The 15,191-nt window shown below is 41.6% G+C and overlaps 1 protein-coding gene across 6 annotated transcripts in view; it reads left to right on the top strand.

Annotated features, from left to right (window-relative positions):
- CNTLN (centlein) overlaps nucleotides 1–15,191 on the top strand; it is a 254,478-nt gene that overhangs the window by 114,466 nt on the left and 124,821 nt on the right. For all 6 annotated transcript variants that reach the window (XM_069962065.1, XM_069962062.1, XM_069962064.1 and 3 more), the window contains one exon: nucleotides 8,852–8,952. In XM_069962065.1, coding sequence (XP_069818166.1) covers nucleotides 8,852–8,952 — 101 coding nt within the window. The remainder of the gene's footprint in view (nucleotides 1–8,851; nucleotides 8,953–15,191) is intronic.

Here is a 15,191-nt window from a genome sequence, read left to right as displayed (position 1 = left end):
CATGACCTATAAAAACCCATTCTACTAAAGCAGTGTCCACTTCATGGGCGTAGAGAGAGTCTGCGCTTCTATTGTACAAATCTGTTGAGCTGCAACCTGGTCAACACCTCACGTTCACCAGACACTACAGACTTCAATTGCAGTAGAACGAGAACCTGGTCTTTGGCAGGAAAGTCCTGCAAGCTATGGTCTCGCCATAAGGTAAATGGTTGGTGTTCTGTGGTGCTCTCGTGAAGGTAAGGAGAGAAAACTGTATTAGTCTTTATGGTAAGACTTTCTCCAAAACGCTTACAACGGCACCAGCATCCCCCCTATATGATATTCCTTAATATGTTACTGACATAGTGTTAGTGTGGTTATAACTCACTTGTGAGAGTGGCAAGGGGAGGGGCTTTTAACCTCTCGCACTGTGCTTTTTCTGTTTCTTAGGGCATGAGTTAACTCCTGTGGTACTGTTGTGAAACAGTCTTACCAATGCTTCAGTATGCCCCAGTATTAAGGATTCTCCTGCGCGGCCTCTGTCTCACCTAGAAGATCCTCCTTCCATCTCCTTCTCCCAGACACCACAATGTTCTCCAGTCACCCCCAAGGAAGGAAGGGCACTTTGGTCCCGATCGTTCCTACTGCAAGGGAGGTGACATCTATTACAGGCAGGGAACTCATCCACGATGAATCCCCACCACTCTCTTGCCTGCCCTACAGGGACAGAAAAAGCACTGGTGAGGGTAGCAAGGGGAGGGGCTTTAACCTCTCGTGCTGTGCTGCTGTGGGGCTGTTGTGAAGGTTTTTGGAGTCTTAATATAATTAAGACTAATACCGCTATATTCAACTTTCTGTCAGGGGTGAATCATGCAGAAGAACACTGAAGTCAGTACTATAAGTGAGATCATAAACAAAAAATAGAGGTGGGGAGCACTACAGGTGCATGAATACCGTACAAGAAAATGTAATCAATTCACAGTCTGCTGTAGGCATCGACTGGTGAGAACTCCCCCAAAAACGGCATACAGTCCTTTGTAAATAAGATTCAAAGAAGAACAGAATGGAGTGCACTCACCAAAGTAGTCTTCATAGCTTTATTACTTCATATCATAAAGATTGGACACCGTGCAGACACAGACAAGGTATAAGTTAGATCTCTATATTCGTAAGTTATAAAACAAATATTTGACTTGGTAATAGTTTTAGTCAAATATAATTTTCTGATACAGGAATATGTCTTTAACAAAGTTTTTGGGTGTTGCCTTTATGAGAAAAAACGGCTGCTGTCTGTGAAGATCATTAAGGCCGGTACTGCAGTATCAGCCAGATGATGCGGGCGCATTCCAATTCACTATAGCACACAATGCAGAGTGCAATCGGAGCCGCACTTTCATTGTGTGAACTGACAGGCTTGTGCGGCTGCTATTCAATGAATAGCAGCCGCATAAAACCGACATGTATACACTCCGGCTGGGATTCCTCTGACTTTTATGCAATGAAACTTTTGTATTAATCACGGCTGTTGTTGCAAATCGTGATTAATACAAAAGATACGTTGTGTGAACATATCCTGAATGTGACTTACATATATCCACAGAATGAGGAAGTACTATGTAATAGTAAGAAGGGGGTTTACCACTGGGACCCCTATGATTTCGAGAACAGGTGTCCCACGTCTCCCATCAGAATAAAATGGCCTGACCCATTGGGAGGGTCCCGACTGTCAGACCTTCAGTGTTAAACCGTTAGCTCCCACCAATCCTGTGCATCGGGAATAACTGTTGGTTGGCCAACCCTTTTATTAGTAAAATACATTTACTACATATGGCTTAGTGTGGACAGTGTATGTTACATCTTCAATATTAGTTTTTAATGTGTTTCCCAAAATTAAAAGATCGCTTCTCTCTTTAGAAAAAGCAGTTTAAGATCCTGCAAAGCTTCTCCATTATTAATACATATAAGCAGAGCTAATATATATGCTGCAGCCAAATGTTTGCTTGCCAGCTAATAGTGCACTCACCGGACACTTTATTAGGTACACCATGCTAGTAATGGGTTGGACCCCCTTTTGCCTTCAGAACTGCCTCAATTCTTTGTGGCATAGATTCAACAAGGTGCTGGAAGCATTCCTCAGAGATTTTGGTCCATATTGACATGATGGCATCACACAGTTTTGTCGGCTGCACATCCATGATGCGAATCTCCCGTTCCACCACATCCAAAAGATGCTCTATTGGATTGAGATCTGGTGACTGTGGAGGCCATTTGAGTACAGTGAACTCATTGTCATGTTCAAGAAACCAGTCTGAGATGATTCTAGCTTTATGACATGGCGCATTATCCTGCTAAAAGTAGCCATCAGATGTTGGGTACATTGTGGTCATAAAGGGATGGACATGGTCAGCAACAATACTCAGGTAGGCTGTGGCGTTGCAACGATGCTCAATTGGTACCAAGGGGCCCAAAGAGTGCCAAGAAAATATTCCCCACACCATGACACCACCACCACCAGCCTGAACCGTTGATACAAGGCAGGATGGATCCATGCTTTCATGATGATGACGCCAAATTCTGACCCTACCATCCGAATGTCGCAGCAGAATCGAGACTCATCAGACCAGGCAACGTTTTTCCAATCTTCTACTATCCAATTTCGATGAGCTTGTGCAAATTGTAGCCTCAGTTTCCTGTTCTTAGCTGAAAGGAGTGGCACTCGGTGTGGTCTTCTGCTGCTGTAGCCCATCTTCCTCAAAGTTGGACGTACTGTGCGTTCAGAGATGCTCTTCTGCCTACCTTGGTTGTAACGGTTGGCTATTTGAGTCACTGTTGCCTTTCTATCAGCTCGAACCAGTCTGCCCATTCTCCTCTGACCTCTGGCATCAACAAGGCATTTCCGCCCACAGAACTGCCACTCATTGGATGCTTTTTCTTTTTCGGACCATTCTCTGTAAACCCTAGAGATGGTTGTGCGTGAAAATCCCAGTAGATCAGCAGTTTCTGAAATACTCAGACCAGCCCTTCTGGCACCAACAACCATGCCACGTTCAAAGGCACTCAAATCACCTTTCTTCCCCATACTGATGCTCGGTTTGAACTGCAGGAGATTGTCTTGACCATGTCTACATGCCTAAATGCACTGTGTTGCCGCCATGTGATTGGCTGATTAGAAATTAAGTGGTAACGTGCAGTTGGACAGGTGTACCTAATAAAGTGGCCGGTGAGTGTATATTCTTGTACATCCTGCACATCTATATTACTGTATGTGTAATACATAATTTCAAAGGTGGATCTTTACTTCCAGAAAAATTGACCTTTTAAGTAAGTGCTAATTAACCTTACAGTTATTGGCACATTAATAAACTCAATCTAAATTGTAAATCCCACAGGTAGCTACTGCTTTAGTGAGAAATAAGCTTAACATTGTAACTCACTGATTACCAAGCCGAGCAAAAGTCTAAAACCTCCTCATAAACTAGAGGTTCCCAACCCTTTTTACTTTTTTGAGTCTCTTACCACTGTGTGTGATAGTTGTGAGCCATAGATGGCTAAGAAAGTAGTGTGCATCCAAGTCCCCTGTTATCACAGCAGCCTCATAAAACAAATTATTAGCCTGCAGGAACTCTTCTGGAATGAAGTTAAAGGGAACTACAAAGCCCACTTGCAGCATGGTGAGAACTCCAGATCTTCTTTTAAGACTCTGTGGATTTCTGTACTTATTCACAAGAGTGAGGATTGCGTAAAGACCCTTGGATGAATTGTGGGGGTGGTGGAGAGATACTACCGCAATAATTAAGGGCCTGACCTAGTGCTGCAATCAAGCGCTAATTAGCGAGATCAGTACTCATTTGCAGAGCTTTTACAAGGCTTAATAAATCGTCTTGCCTATTAAATTTGTCATAGTCCGCTACACATTCATGCATTTTATGGTACTGATGGGTGACAGAGAAAGCAACCTTTCTCTGTCAAACACTTAAGGTGCCATGGTCACTACTGGCTTCAGCATTTAAGGGGTTTCACCCTCTAAGACAGATAATGTTGGTTTCCGTTCATGTAACTGCTTAGATGCTGCGGTCAACTGTGGATTAGTGCCTTATTTTACAGCAACCCCCTTGCTTTTTCCTCTTTTTTTCAATTTTACTGAACTTCTCCTTGTGGTTACGTCACATATGAGTGGTTGGTGGGAAGGCCAAAGTAACTGCAGTGTACCAGACAAGGTGTGTCAAACCAGCTCAGAGCTGCTGCGAAATTTCCACCGTTATTACACACTTAGGGCTTAGCGTCAGCAGCCACTGGTCTATCTGCTATTCTGTCTGCAGCGCCGCTGAGGTGTGTGAATTGTCCCTCAGACAGACGAGTTTGAGAACAGCCTGCTGTGCTTTCCGCCTGGCTGTGCTGAAGTTAGTGGTGCTGGTGCTACCCTGACTGTGTGAGGATGTGGCGGATTAGGAGGCAAGATATTGCTTCTACAGTGATTTTGAATCAAGGGTGCTTTAAAAATAATATTAGCAGGAGGCAGTGATTGATGTCCAGCAATCTTGGGTGGTTGTAGGACATGCACTAAACACTTCCCGCCTCAGGCCCAGCTGCCACTACATTTAACCCAGTGGACACTTGGTAGACCTTGTCCATGCCTACTGCTCAGCGTTTTGGGGGTTACGTGAACCTTGCCAGTGATGGCGTAACACAGCACTCAGCTTATTATTTCCACAACCTCTTTGTGCAGGGCAGGGATGGCCCGCGTAGAGATGTAGTTACGGCTGGGAATCTTGTCGAATTCTGAGGTGCTTTAGAACTATTAGTGACATGCAATTTTTTTAAGCGGTCCATTCTCAACAGCTTAAATTGAGAGCATTTCAAAGGTCAGCGACCTTTAAAATATTCCCTTGCCTTGTCGTTCAAGAGGGAGAGGCTTAGAAAGCAGAGGGAATTAAGGAAACACAAAGCGCTTAGTAGCATTCAAAAGCCCTGGTGCCAAACAATGGCTTTCCTGTTGACGCAGATTTCACCCGGGCCATGGATCCCTGTCGGCCCACATGTATCCAATAGGGAGAGAGAGCAGATGACAGCGTCCAATGTAGATAAAACTTGAGGAATAAAGATACATTTAAAAACAATGCAGTGCCATTTCGAGAGAAAGAGTCGAAACATCACTACATTGTTTTAATGGAGGAATAAAGATACAAGTTTTATCTACCTTGGCTGCTGTCATCCGTTCTTTCTGGATGAGAAAGCAGAATGGGGCCTAACTCTGCCATTTCATGGAATATTTGGCCACAGGTCTGTGTTCGTAACTCTGGCAACGCCCAGGAAATTATTGTAAACAGCAGTGAGCTAAACACTATTTTGTAGCTAACTGCTAGTGTCTGGAAACGGGCAATTAGTGAACTTATTCAGCCCACAGGATTTGTGTGTCCCAGTGCCCAGTATTTTCCCTACCCCATTTTTTGCAGAACAGTTGACCTGTTTCCCCCCATTTTGCTTCATTTTACAGCCCTCTTCCCCTCTCACTGCCATTTTTGGGTCCGTCATTGACTTCAATGGGGTTTGTTTATCAAAACTTTTTTCCCAAGTTCGGCTGAACCTGTCTTACCTTAATTTCCACTGGTCCAATCATAGCAAATTATATGTTCTAGTTATAAGGTAGGCGCTATACCTTACTCAATGAACAAAGGACAAACTGTTGCACTCAGAATAAGAAAGACATTCTCGGTCGGTCCTGATATGGTATTACTTCTTGGGAGGCATTTTTTCTGTTAGCCCTAATCTTATGTCTATAGTGTTGCAGAATTGAGGTTTTTTTTTCTTTTTTTCCCCTGCAACAAGATCTATTGCAGTCAGGAATCAAAATATACATTAATCCGCTATCAATAAGAAAAATCATTGCTCATCTTGAAAAACGGTGCCCTGCTGAGTGTGACCACTACAGACATGATTTCAGACTTTGGATTTAATGAAGTGTAATACATTTTTATATGCTCATTTCCAATTCATCTAGACTGCTAATAGGTATTAGAAGTTATAAATCTCTGTTGCTAAAGTCCATAGTGAATATTTTGACTTTGCATAATTCTTGAAACCATACTGTTAACGTCAGTCACTTTAGGGTTTCATGAAGATAAAGTTGAAAGGAATGAAAGACCTCTCTATATGTTTCATACATAATAAATTATATGTATGGAATTATCTATATATACATAGATATTTTTTTGCATGTTTAGATAACTCTATAGATTTACCTGCAGTTATGAAAAATGTAGGAAAAAAGCTGCACACAAGCACATTTCTAACAGAAATTCTTATGAAGCAATAAATAAAGCCAGAATCACAGTTTTGGATAAAGTAGCAACTCTTATTTCACAAAAGTTAGGAGTCAGTGCATCATTTGACTTTTCTGTAGTTATTTTGCTTTAGAAATGTTACAGGTATTCCAGTATCATTAAATTTTATTTAACCCCATGCCTCCGCAGCGACTTTTAGCAGTAAGGACTGGGCTGTTTTTTTCAAATGTGTTTGTTTTTCTCTTGACAAAGGTACTTTGTTAATAAATTTTGGTCGATGCATTAACTCTTTCTTTGTGGAAAAAAACGTAAAATGTCCTTAAAAAAATTTACATTTCTCTATGATTGAAATTCTCAGCATGTAACAAACAGTCACACAGTGACACAAATGATATAATAATTTACATTTACAATATTTCTGCTGCATTTGCATCATTTGGTAAAGGTCCTTTCACTTTTTAGGATTTTAGGGCTTAGTGTGGCAGAAAATTGTTCAGATTTCAAGACCGTAACAATGGCAACAACCTGGTTCAGTAATATGATGATTACTGTAACAGTGGTGACAAAAGAAAGCAAAGATTATGTATAGCAACAGGGCTGAATGTTAGCTACAGTAATGGAGTACAATGGAGATTGGGATAACTGTTGGGTAAAGCGACAAGGGTGACCTTTAGATACAGCAACAGGGCAGCGGTGATCAGGACAGAAAGGGGTTAATTTGTGTGTGTGTGTGTGTGTGTTTGCCTAATGTTAATGTGCTGGTGGTGCTGTTCCCTCCCGACTCTCACACAATGGAGAAGATCAAGGCCAGAAGAACTGTCAGAAACTGTCACTTCCTGTCATCCTCACTGCAGTTGTTCCTGTAAAGAAGGACCAATCTCATTGATCGCCGGCCAGGACGAGTGATCCAGGGTGTAACTACCACCATAGCAGACATAGAGGCTGCTATGGGGCCCACCGCATCAGGGGGCCTAGTGGCCAGTTCCTGCAATACACTGGCCCCCCGATCCTTCATCATTTGCAGCACCTGGTAACCAAGCTGGCCAGCTTCACTTTTGGTTCACTTTATCTGCAAGTACTACTGACAAGCACTTGCATTTAAATGTGGTGCTGTGATGATAGAGTTATGAGCTTTTGGCTCCCCGCTCTGCGAGTCACTGTTGTGGCTGCAGGTAACACTGTGCCTCTGACCACAAGAGGCCATTTCCACCCTTAGGCCAGGTTCACAAACTCGGCCGTATTTCATAACAACGGCCGTAGTTGCGCAAACAACGGCCATTATTTTGCAAATACGGCTGTGTTTTTTACGTAGTGTGAACATAGCCTTACTCAGTACTCCGGTGATCTGAGTGACCTGGTGGGAAGAGGGCCTGATGAAAGGTCCGCGATGGGGCCCATGCATTCCTAGTTACGCCCTTGCCAGAGATGATAGGTCCCTGGCTGGATGCCGAGACCTGTCATCACTTGCTGACATCACTCTAACTTAATTAGTAGCTGTTTGATTTCAAGATCTCTGGACCATTAGGGGATCTTTGAATGGAGCTGTGGATTGTTGCGAGACCCACGGCTCCATTTATTCTCTATAAATCTCCCGGAGATATTAGGGTGCTCTACTTGGCTACATGGAGCATGAATGGAGTGGTGAGTCACGAGCTGACCCACGGCTCCATTCAAAACAAAGGGGTTTGGTGGTGGTCTAAAGATCTTTGGTCCCTGAGGTTGAACTTCCCCGTGATCTTATACTTGGCCTACCTGTGGATAAGGGATCAAGTAAAATTAACTTGCAAATACCTTTTGACATCAGTTTTTGTCTTCAGTACAGTTCACTTCCTAATTTTCTCAGACATACAAATCAGGAGCATTTTAGTTTTTTTTTTTTTTTTCCCAGTAGGGCAGGTTGTGGGAAAAAATAGAGTACCCTGGTGGAAAAGGGGAGAGCATACAAACTTCATGCACATGTTATCCTTGATCGGAGTCAAGTCAAAGATCCCAATGCTGCAACATATGGTGCTAACCCTACTGTCCAGCATCCATCTCAGTTTCCACATAGACCACATAAACCCCCCCCCCCCCCCCATATAAGTAGGTTCTGGAAACAACTTGTTAGCCAGACTGGACTTCTGTGAATAGACTGTTGAACGTCAAGCAATATTGCATAGAATGTGAGATGAGGTTTTGAGATACCAGTGAAATGACTGTTAGTAGGGTATGCTAGTGTAAAATCATAATGGTGGCAAGGGTATCTTTCGTCATTTATGTTTATAAGTAACAAATATTTTATAACCTTGGAAAGGACGAGTGATATGCAGTTAATTCTATTAATCAAATCCATGGATATATTATTTCCTTTGGAATCTGATCTTTTTGTCAAAACATTCATTTATATAGAAACTTTTGAATTCTATTGTATAGATAGCCTTTTTATCTTGAAGATTGAAGATGGAAAAAATGTCTTTTATCATGTGAAATAATCTGCAATATATCTTACGCTAAGTAAAGAACATAACGGTTTCATATTCTACATGTTCTGCGCTTAAAATTTTATTGCCACTTTGCAGTGATTTAATGACCATTATGTGAACCTCTTACAGATTGAACTTGGAAGAAGAAATAGATCAGCTGAAAGTGCAGTCTTCAGTAGACAAAGCCACAATACAAGAATTAAATGTTTGTCTTCAGCAAGAACGAGAAGGTACAGTTTTTGTATTTGTATACAGAAATGTTCTTGTAGTTCTAACATGCGAGTCTGGACATGTGATCTCACTCTCTCTGCCAAACAATGAACAAGAATACTTGCAGCCCACTGCAAGATATATACTCACTCACATAGGAATAGCCCTTAAAGCAGGGGTGGGGAACCTTTGCATGTCGAGGGCCGGTTTTCCACCTACAGGGCTGGTTGGTGTCATTTTGCGCTATGATCTCCTGTTTTTATTAGCATCATATTGGTGTGTAAGAGATTTTTTAATAGCTTTTTTTTTTCTTTTTTTCTAAATTTAAAAATGATAAAAAAAATAAAAATCAGCAATCCATGTTTTTGTTTTGTTTTTTTCTTTGCCCGTTTACACCATTTACCATGCAGGTACAATAATGTTATATTTTAATAGATCGGACAGACTACCATATGTAATGTGTTTATGTATTTATTTACAAGATTTTAAGTTTTTTTTTAAACTTTAACCCCTTCCAGTCAGTAATACGTATATATACATTCCTACTGGACATACCCCGTGCAGTGCTGAGTGGCCTACTGATGTGTGCGGGACTGCTGCAGTGAGAGCGGTCCCGCACACATCGGTGTGTCCGGGGCCGGAAGTAATGAGAGGCAATTTCCGACTGCGGAATTGCCGAAATTGTTAAATTATGTAATTGTTGATCTCACATGTTAAACAATGTAATATGCTGTTGCATATATGTTATCAAGCTATTAACAAAAACAGTACAGATTTCTATGGGAATTAGAAAGCTTCTCCTTCTCTGGACAGTTCCTGTCTCAGCCAGAGATGTCAGCAGAGAGCACTGTGTCAGACTAAAAAAATAAAACAACTCTTCCTGCATGACATACAGCAGCTAATAAGTATGGGAAGACTTGAGATTTTTTAATAGAAGTAAATTACAAATCTATATAATTTTCTAACACCGGTTGATTTGAAAGTAGATGATTCAAACCAGTCTGACACAGTGCTCTCTGCTTACACCTCTGTCCATGTCAGGAATTGTCCAGAACAGTAGCAAATCCCTATAGAAAACCTCCCCTGCTCTCCAGACTGGAAAGAATCCACTTCCTGCAGGACACACAACAACTGATAGGTACTGGAAGACTGGAAATTTTTGAATAGAAGTAAATTACATTTCTCTGTCACTTTCTGGCACCAGTTTATTTAAAAGATTTTCTTTTGTGACCAACCCCTTTAATTATTAATAAATTGAAGATTTGTTTTAAGATAACGCCAGGTTTGTAACACCTAGCTTCCTTGTTGTCTCCATTACGAATAACATTCTTTTTCAAAGTTTTCAGACAGTGAACTTAAAACAAACAGAAAGACTTGAAAATTAACAGCTAAAATGAATTTACATTGAGTGTGTTGTGCTTTAAGTGAGATGTAAATGTATTCAGCTGTGTTTAGCTGTGGGACTTGGCTGAGAATTCCAGTACCTTGGAGATAAACAAAGGCTATTAATGTGATGGTACCTATTGTAGCCTGGTGTGTGTCTTGTGTTTTACCTGTGTAGATGGTAACATCTTTTGATTAATGCTTCATTTACTTTACACACATACATTTTAATTGGCCTTGACACAGTCCCGAGACAAAAGAAATCTTTAATTCAGTCTAACAAACACAGTCCCTGTTTATACTCAGAGGACAGCAAATCTTTGGAACAAAGTGATACTTTCTTCTGTCGTGTCTCTAAAACCTCATGGAAATAGACCGCATGAATGTGGGAATTTTGACTCAAATTATTCTTTGAAGGTAAATTCACAGAGGAATAAGGTTTTATTTGTAACTAAGCAAGTGATAGGGCTTGTCTTATTAGACTCGACATTCTACAGCAAACGTGTTACAGTGCCTAAGCATTAATTGTTTGTTTGTAGGGTTGAAATCATCAGGTTTAAACCAAGGAATAAGAATCCCATTATACAGTTATCCAAGTGTGTAAAATAGAAACTGGTGTAAACTGCCATAGCAACCAATCACAGCTCAGCTTTCTGCTCCAGTAAAATAAAAGCTGGGCTGTAATTGGTTGCTGTAGAAATCTTACACCAGTTTCTGTTTTAAACACTTGGTTCAACAGGGTCATAGCCTTCAGGCCAGTGAAGTAGTAATGCATACAGTGGACTCCAAGCTTGGCTTCCTGTTATGAAAGGTAATGATTTCCCTGCAGTAGACAAAGCAGTAGTTTTATGGTACCACCTTTGTGGACATTCTAATTTATTATCATCCTCATCTGTTAAAGAGGTTAAAGATAGCATGACGTGTAATGGAGGACCAGACACATCAGACCATTCATTTCACTGGTTGCTGTGCTACAGAGAAATGTAAAGGGCTAGTGTAGGTTTAAATTTCTGCTTGCTGACTGTCAATAAAACCATTCCAGTTCCATCCTGACTCTAAGAACATCCAAAACACTTATAATATACAGAGCTGTGACACAAAGACAGGTACGTATGCCTGCATTTGCTGCCCGCAAGCAGAGCTAGAACTTTAACTTTTTATATTACAGAAACCTAGGCTCAGAGACACATGTAAGTTTATGGAAGCAGCACACGTGCATGAAGATGTCTCTTGGGGGTCGGGTTACCAAGTGAATAGACAGCTAACCCGGCTCCCACATCACATGTCCTATGACTACAAAGAGAGGGGGCGAAGAGGGAGCGGAGTGTGGTCAGAGTGGACCCAGAATAGATGATTTTACATGTTCAGAGCGGATATAAGAATAAGAAAAAAAAACAGGTAAAGGGTACAAGATAGGTTATACATATATGTTAGACGTAGGGTGGCATTGGAAAGGGGGATTGTTTAGAATATTTTTGTTACCCGGATAACCCCTTTAATGTAAAAAAGGATCAAAACGAATGCACACAAATGGCTCTGTTTTTTCCATTAAACTGACAGCAAAAACACAATGTGAACTCAGCCTAACTTGTAGGGCTCATCAAGTTAAATATTTTTGCAGATACATTCATTAGCAAAGTTGCCTCCTCCTCCTGGTATGTCCACTCTTACCCTTCCATTGTTTACAGCTCATTGTCTAGGTCAGTGCTTCTCAAACTGTGAGGCGGGCCCCCTAGTTGTTGGTGAGGCCCAGCTGGGGAGCTAGGTTTAACAAAGTAACTATGATCTGCACAGCCATTTTGCTTTTTGCAGAAATCTCTATTTTAGCAACATTATTAATTTATTTTGTACTTAATTTATCAGTATCTAGAGCTTAGGAGACAGGTGAAAGGTAGCTCTAGCATTATTCTCAGCTTATAAGTAGACCTCACCACAGATAGTGAGGCCCGGCACCCTCTTGGTCAGTCTGGTGAGGCCCAAGCATTGCCTTGGTCTGTTGGGTGAGGCTCCAGTAGAAAAAGTTTGAGAAGCACTGGTTTAGGTTACTGACCACCTAGTAATAAAAATATTTATTTATATAGCACCAACATATTCTGCAGGACTTCACAATTCTGGATGTACACACATAGACAAAAATCAGACATTACAGAAATACACATGGAATTATCAAGACATACATGAGGAATGAGGGCCCTGCTCACAAGAGCTTACAGTCTAAGAGGAAACAAAAGGCAGAGGGGTTAAAGTGCTTCATTTTTACAATGATTGAGCAATAATAGGGGCATGCTTGAAACTCTCAGTGTTGAGAATGAGTCTAATGTCTTGGTAAAGCATTCCAGAAAACTGGTGCTGCACCAGTGAAGTCGTGGAGGCAGAAGTGCGAGATTCTTATTAGTGGTGTAGGTGACAGGAGCCTGCAAGAGATTGAATATAGGGAGTAACAGATAGATCTGAGTCTGGCAATAGCCCCCAGACATCGAGCTTGATGCACAGGAGTTATGCTAGTACCACAAACTGAGATGTCAGGTTTAGGTTGGTTAGAGTGAGGGAGAACAATAAGTTCCATTCTGGGAAGATTGAGTTTGAAAAATAGAGAGATCATAATATTAAAGAGATCTTTTATAACTAGGAACTAGAAAGGTAGAGGTCTAGGGACAGCACGACTGCACTGTATTGAAGGGAGGATGATAGGAACCATGTATCGTGAGATTTTGGCCAACAGCCTTCCCTCTGTAAGAGCATTAAAGATGGGTCGTGTCTGAGTCTTCCAGCATTGCAATGACCTAATACACGCAGCCAGGGCAACTAAGGAGTGTTACCGTAAGCATCATTTAAAGGTCCTAGAGGGGCCTAGCCAGTCTCCAGACCTAAACTCAATAGAATATCTTTGGAGGGAGCTCAAACTCTCTTAAATCAACTGATGCCAGAAAGTGCCAGAGATTTGTACTTTACTTACAGCAGTTGAAAAGCTGATTGTTTTAAGTCCTGCAGTAAGTGCTATTCTTTCCAGTCTGCACAGCAGGACAGGTTTTGTATCTGGATTTGGTACTGCTCTGGAGAGTTCCTGACATGGACATAGGTGGCATCAGAGAGCACTGTGTCAGACTGGAAAGAAAACTCCACTTAATGCAGGAGATTTTTTAATAGATGTAAATTGCATATCTTTCGCACTTGCTGGGACCAGTTGATTTGAAAGAAAACATTTTGGCAAACTACCCCTACTACCTTTTCATAGTAACCTGGTCTGAAAGAATAAAATATTTTACTTCTCCCCACATAGGTTAAGATATTTTGCATTCTCTTTCTTATTTCCCTTATGGTACATGTGTATAAGTAGTCAGTAAAAGTACCCTCGCTCGAAAGACTAGACCTATATTAAAAACCACCAAGACAATCACAAATTTCTATAATGGAAGATGCAATGTGCAGTGATTTAAAAACAACCATGTCTGGGGATCATATTTGTTATAGCTAAGATAGATCATCAATTGGCATCAGTCCTATTCCATTAATGGATGTGTAGTTACTGGTATAACATCTATGAATTCCTGCAAAATTCATTTAAACCTATTTTATCATAACAGAGCACACTTAAGAAAAAGGGGGAAAATGGGAAAGCGAAAATTGTATAACTTGAAATTCCAGGCCAGATGTCTTCTAATATGCAACCTGTATAGAAACATGTAAATGAGACCTGCCTAACATTCATAACATCCATAAAAAGAACATCATCTATGACCAACATTAGGTATAAGGCCATGTTCAAATCAGCTTTGTAAGTTTTATTTCAAGTGTAAAAAAAAACAAAAAACTTTATACTCACCTGCCACAATCCTCCTCACAACTGCTATTCTGACACTTCTGGTGCCCACTGCTCCTGGATGCTTCCTAGGTCTTTGCATGAGCCCCCTGCTCAAAAAGCCAGTGTCACTGTGTGAACCTTATATAGACGGTTTCTTTACCAGTCCTTTACAATTAATGTGTGCTCTACAGTTTTGTGGTTTACACTTACCACTAAATCACATGGACTAAAATGTCTATCTGAAGCATGTAATTATCTATATACCATAGCATAAACCTACGATGGACTCTGGGTTCTATTGTCTTCATGCTTTGTTTATTGATTATGCATTCGCAACATCAGGATGACTAATAGGGCTTTCATGGTGTGTGTTCACTGGAGTTGGCGTTACTCCATCTGACGTTTCAAGGGCAGAAACCCCCTTGCTCATGCATGCTGACAGGGTGGATGCTGCTCCTTTTTGTCTATGTTGGCTCGGCCCTACAGTTTGACATCACAAATGACATCACACATGATGACCATTACATATATTATTCAACTTTATACTTGAATATTCACACTTTTTACTCTTTTTTTAACCCCTTAACGACATCGGGCGTACCCATACGCCCCCGTTGCCTGGGCTTTAACGCAAACGGGCGTATGGGTACGCCCGATGTTTCCCCGATCGCTGCGTGTTCACACACAGCGGTCGGGGAAGATGGCCTGCTATAAATCATAGCAGGCCATCATAGCTTCACGGCACGGGGGGTGGTTAACACCCCCCGTGCTTACGATCGCTGCTATAGGCTGATCAATTCAGATCAGCCAATAGCGGCGATCGGAACCTTTCCGGGTCATCGGTGACCCGATGACCCGGAAAAAAATGGCGGTCGGTGCTGTCCGAGGACGGCACCGACCGCCATTACTGTAAAAAGTAATGGTGATCGCCGTGCCACCGGCCCGATCGCCGTGCACGGCGATCGGGCCGGTGGCACGGCGATCAGAGTCCCACAATATAGTAAATACCTGCCCTGGACCCCTCAGCTAGGTAGCCGAGGGGTCCAGAGCAGGTATTTGTACATTACTCACCTG

The sequence above is a fragment of the Dendropsophus ebraccatus genome, chromosome 3, assembly GCF_027789765.1.
Source record: "Dendropsophus ebraccatus isolate aDenEbr1 chromosome 3, aDenEbr1.pat, whole genome shotgun sequence".
Classification (NCBI taxonomy): Eukaryota; Metazoa; Chordata; class Amphibia; order Anura; family Hylidae; genus Dendropsophus; species Dendropsophus ebraccatus.
This window is presented reverse-complemented; position numbering and strand designations above follow the sequence as displayed.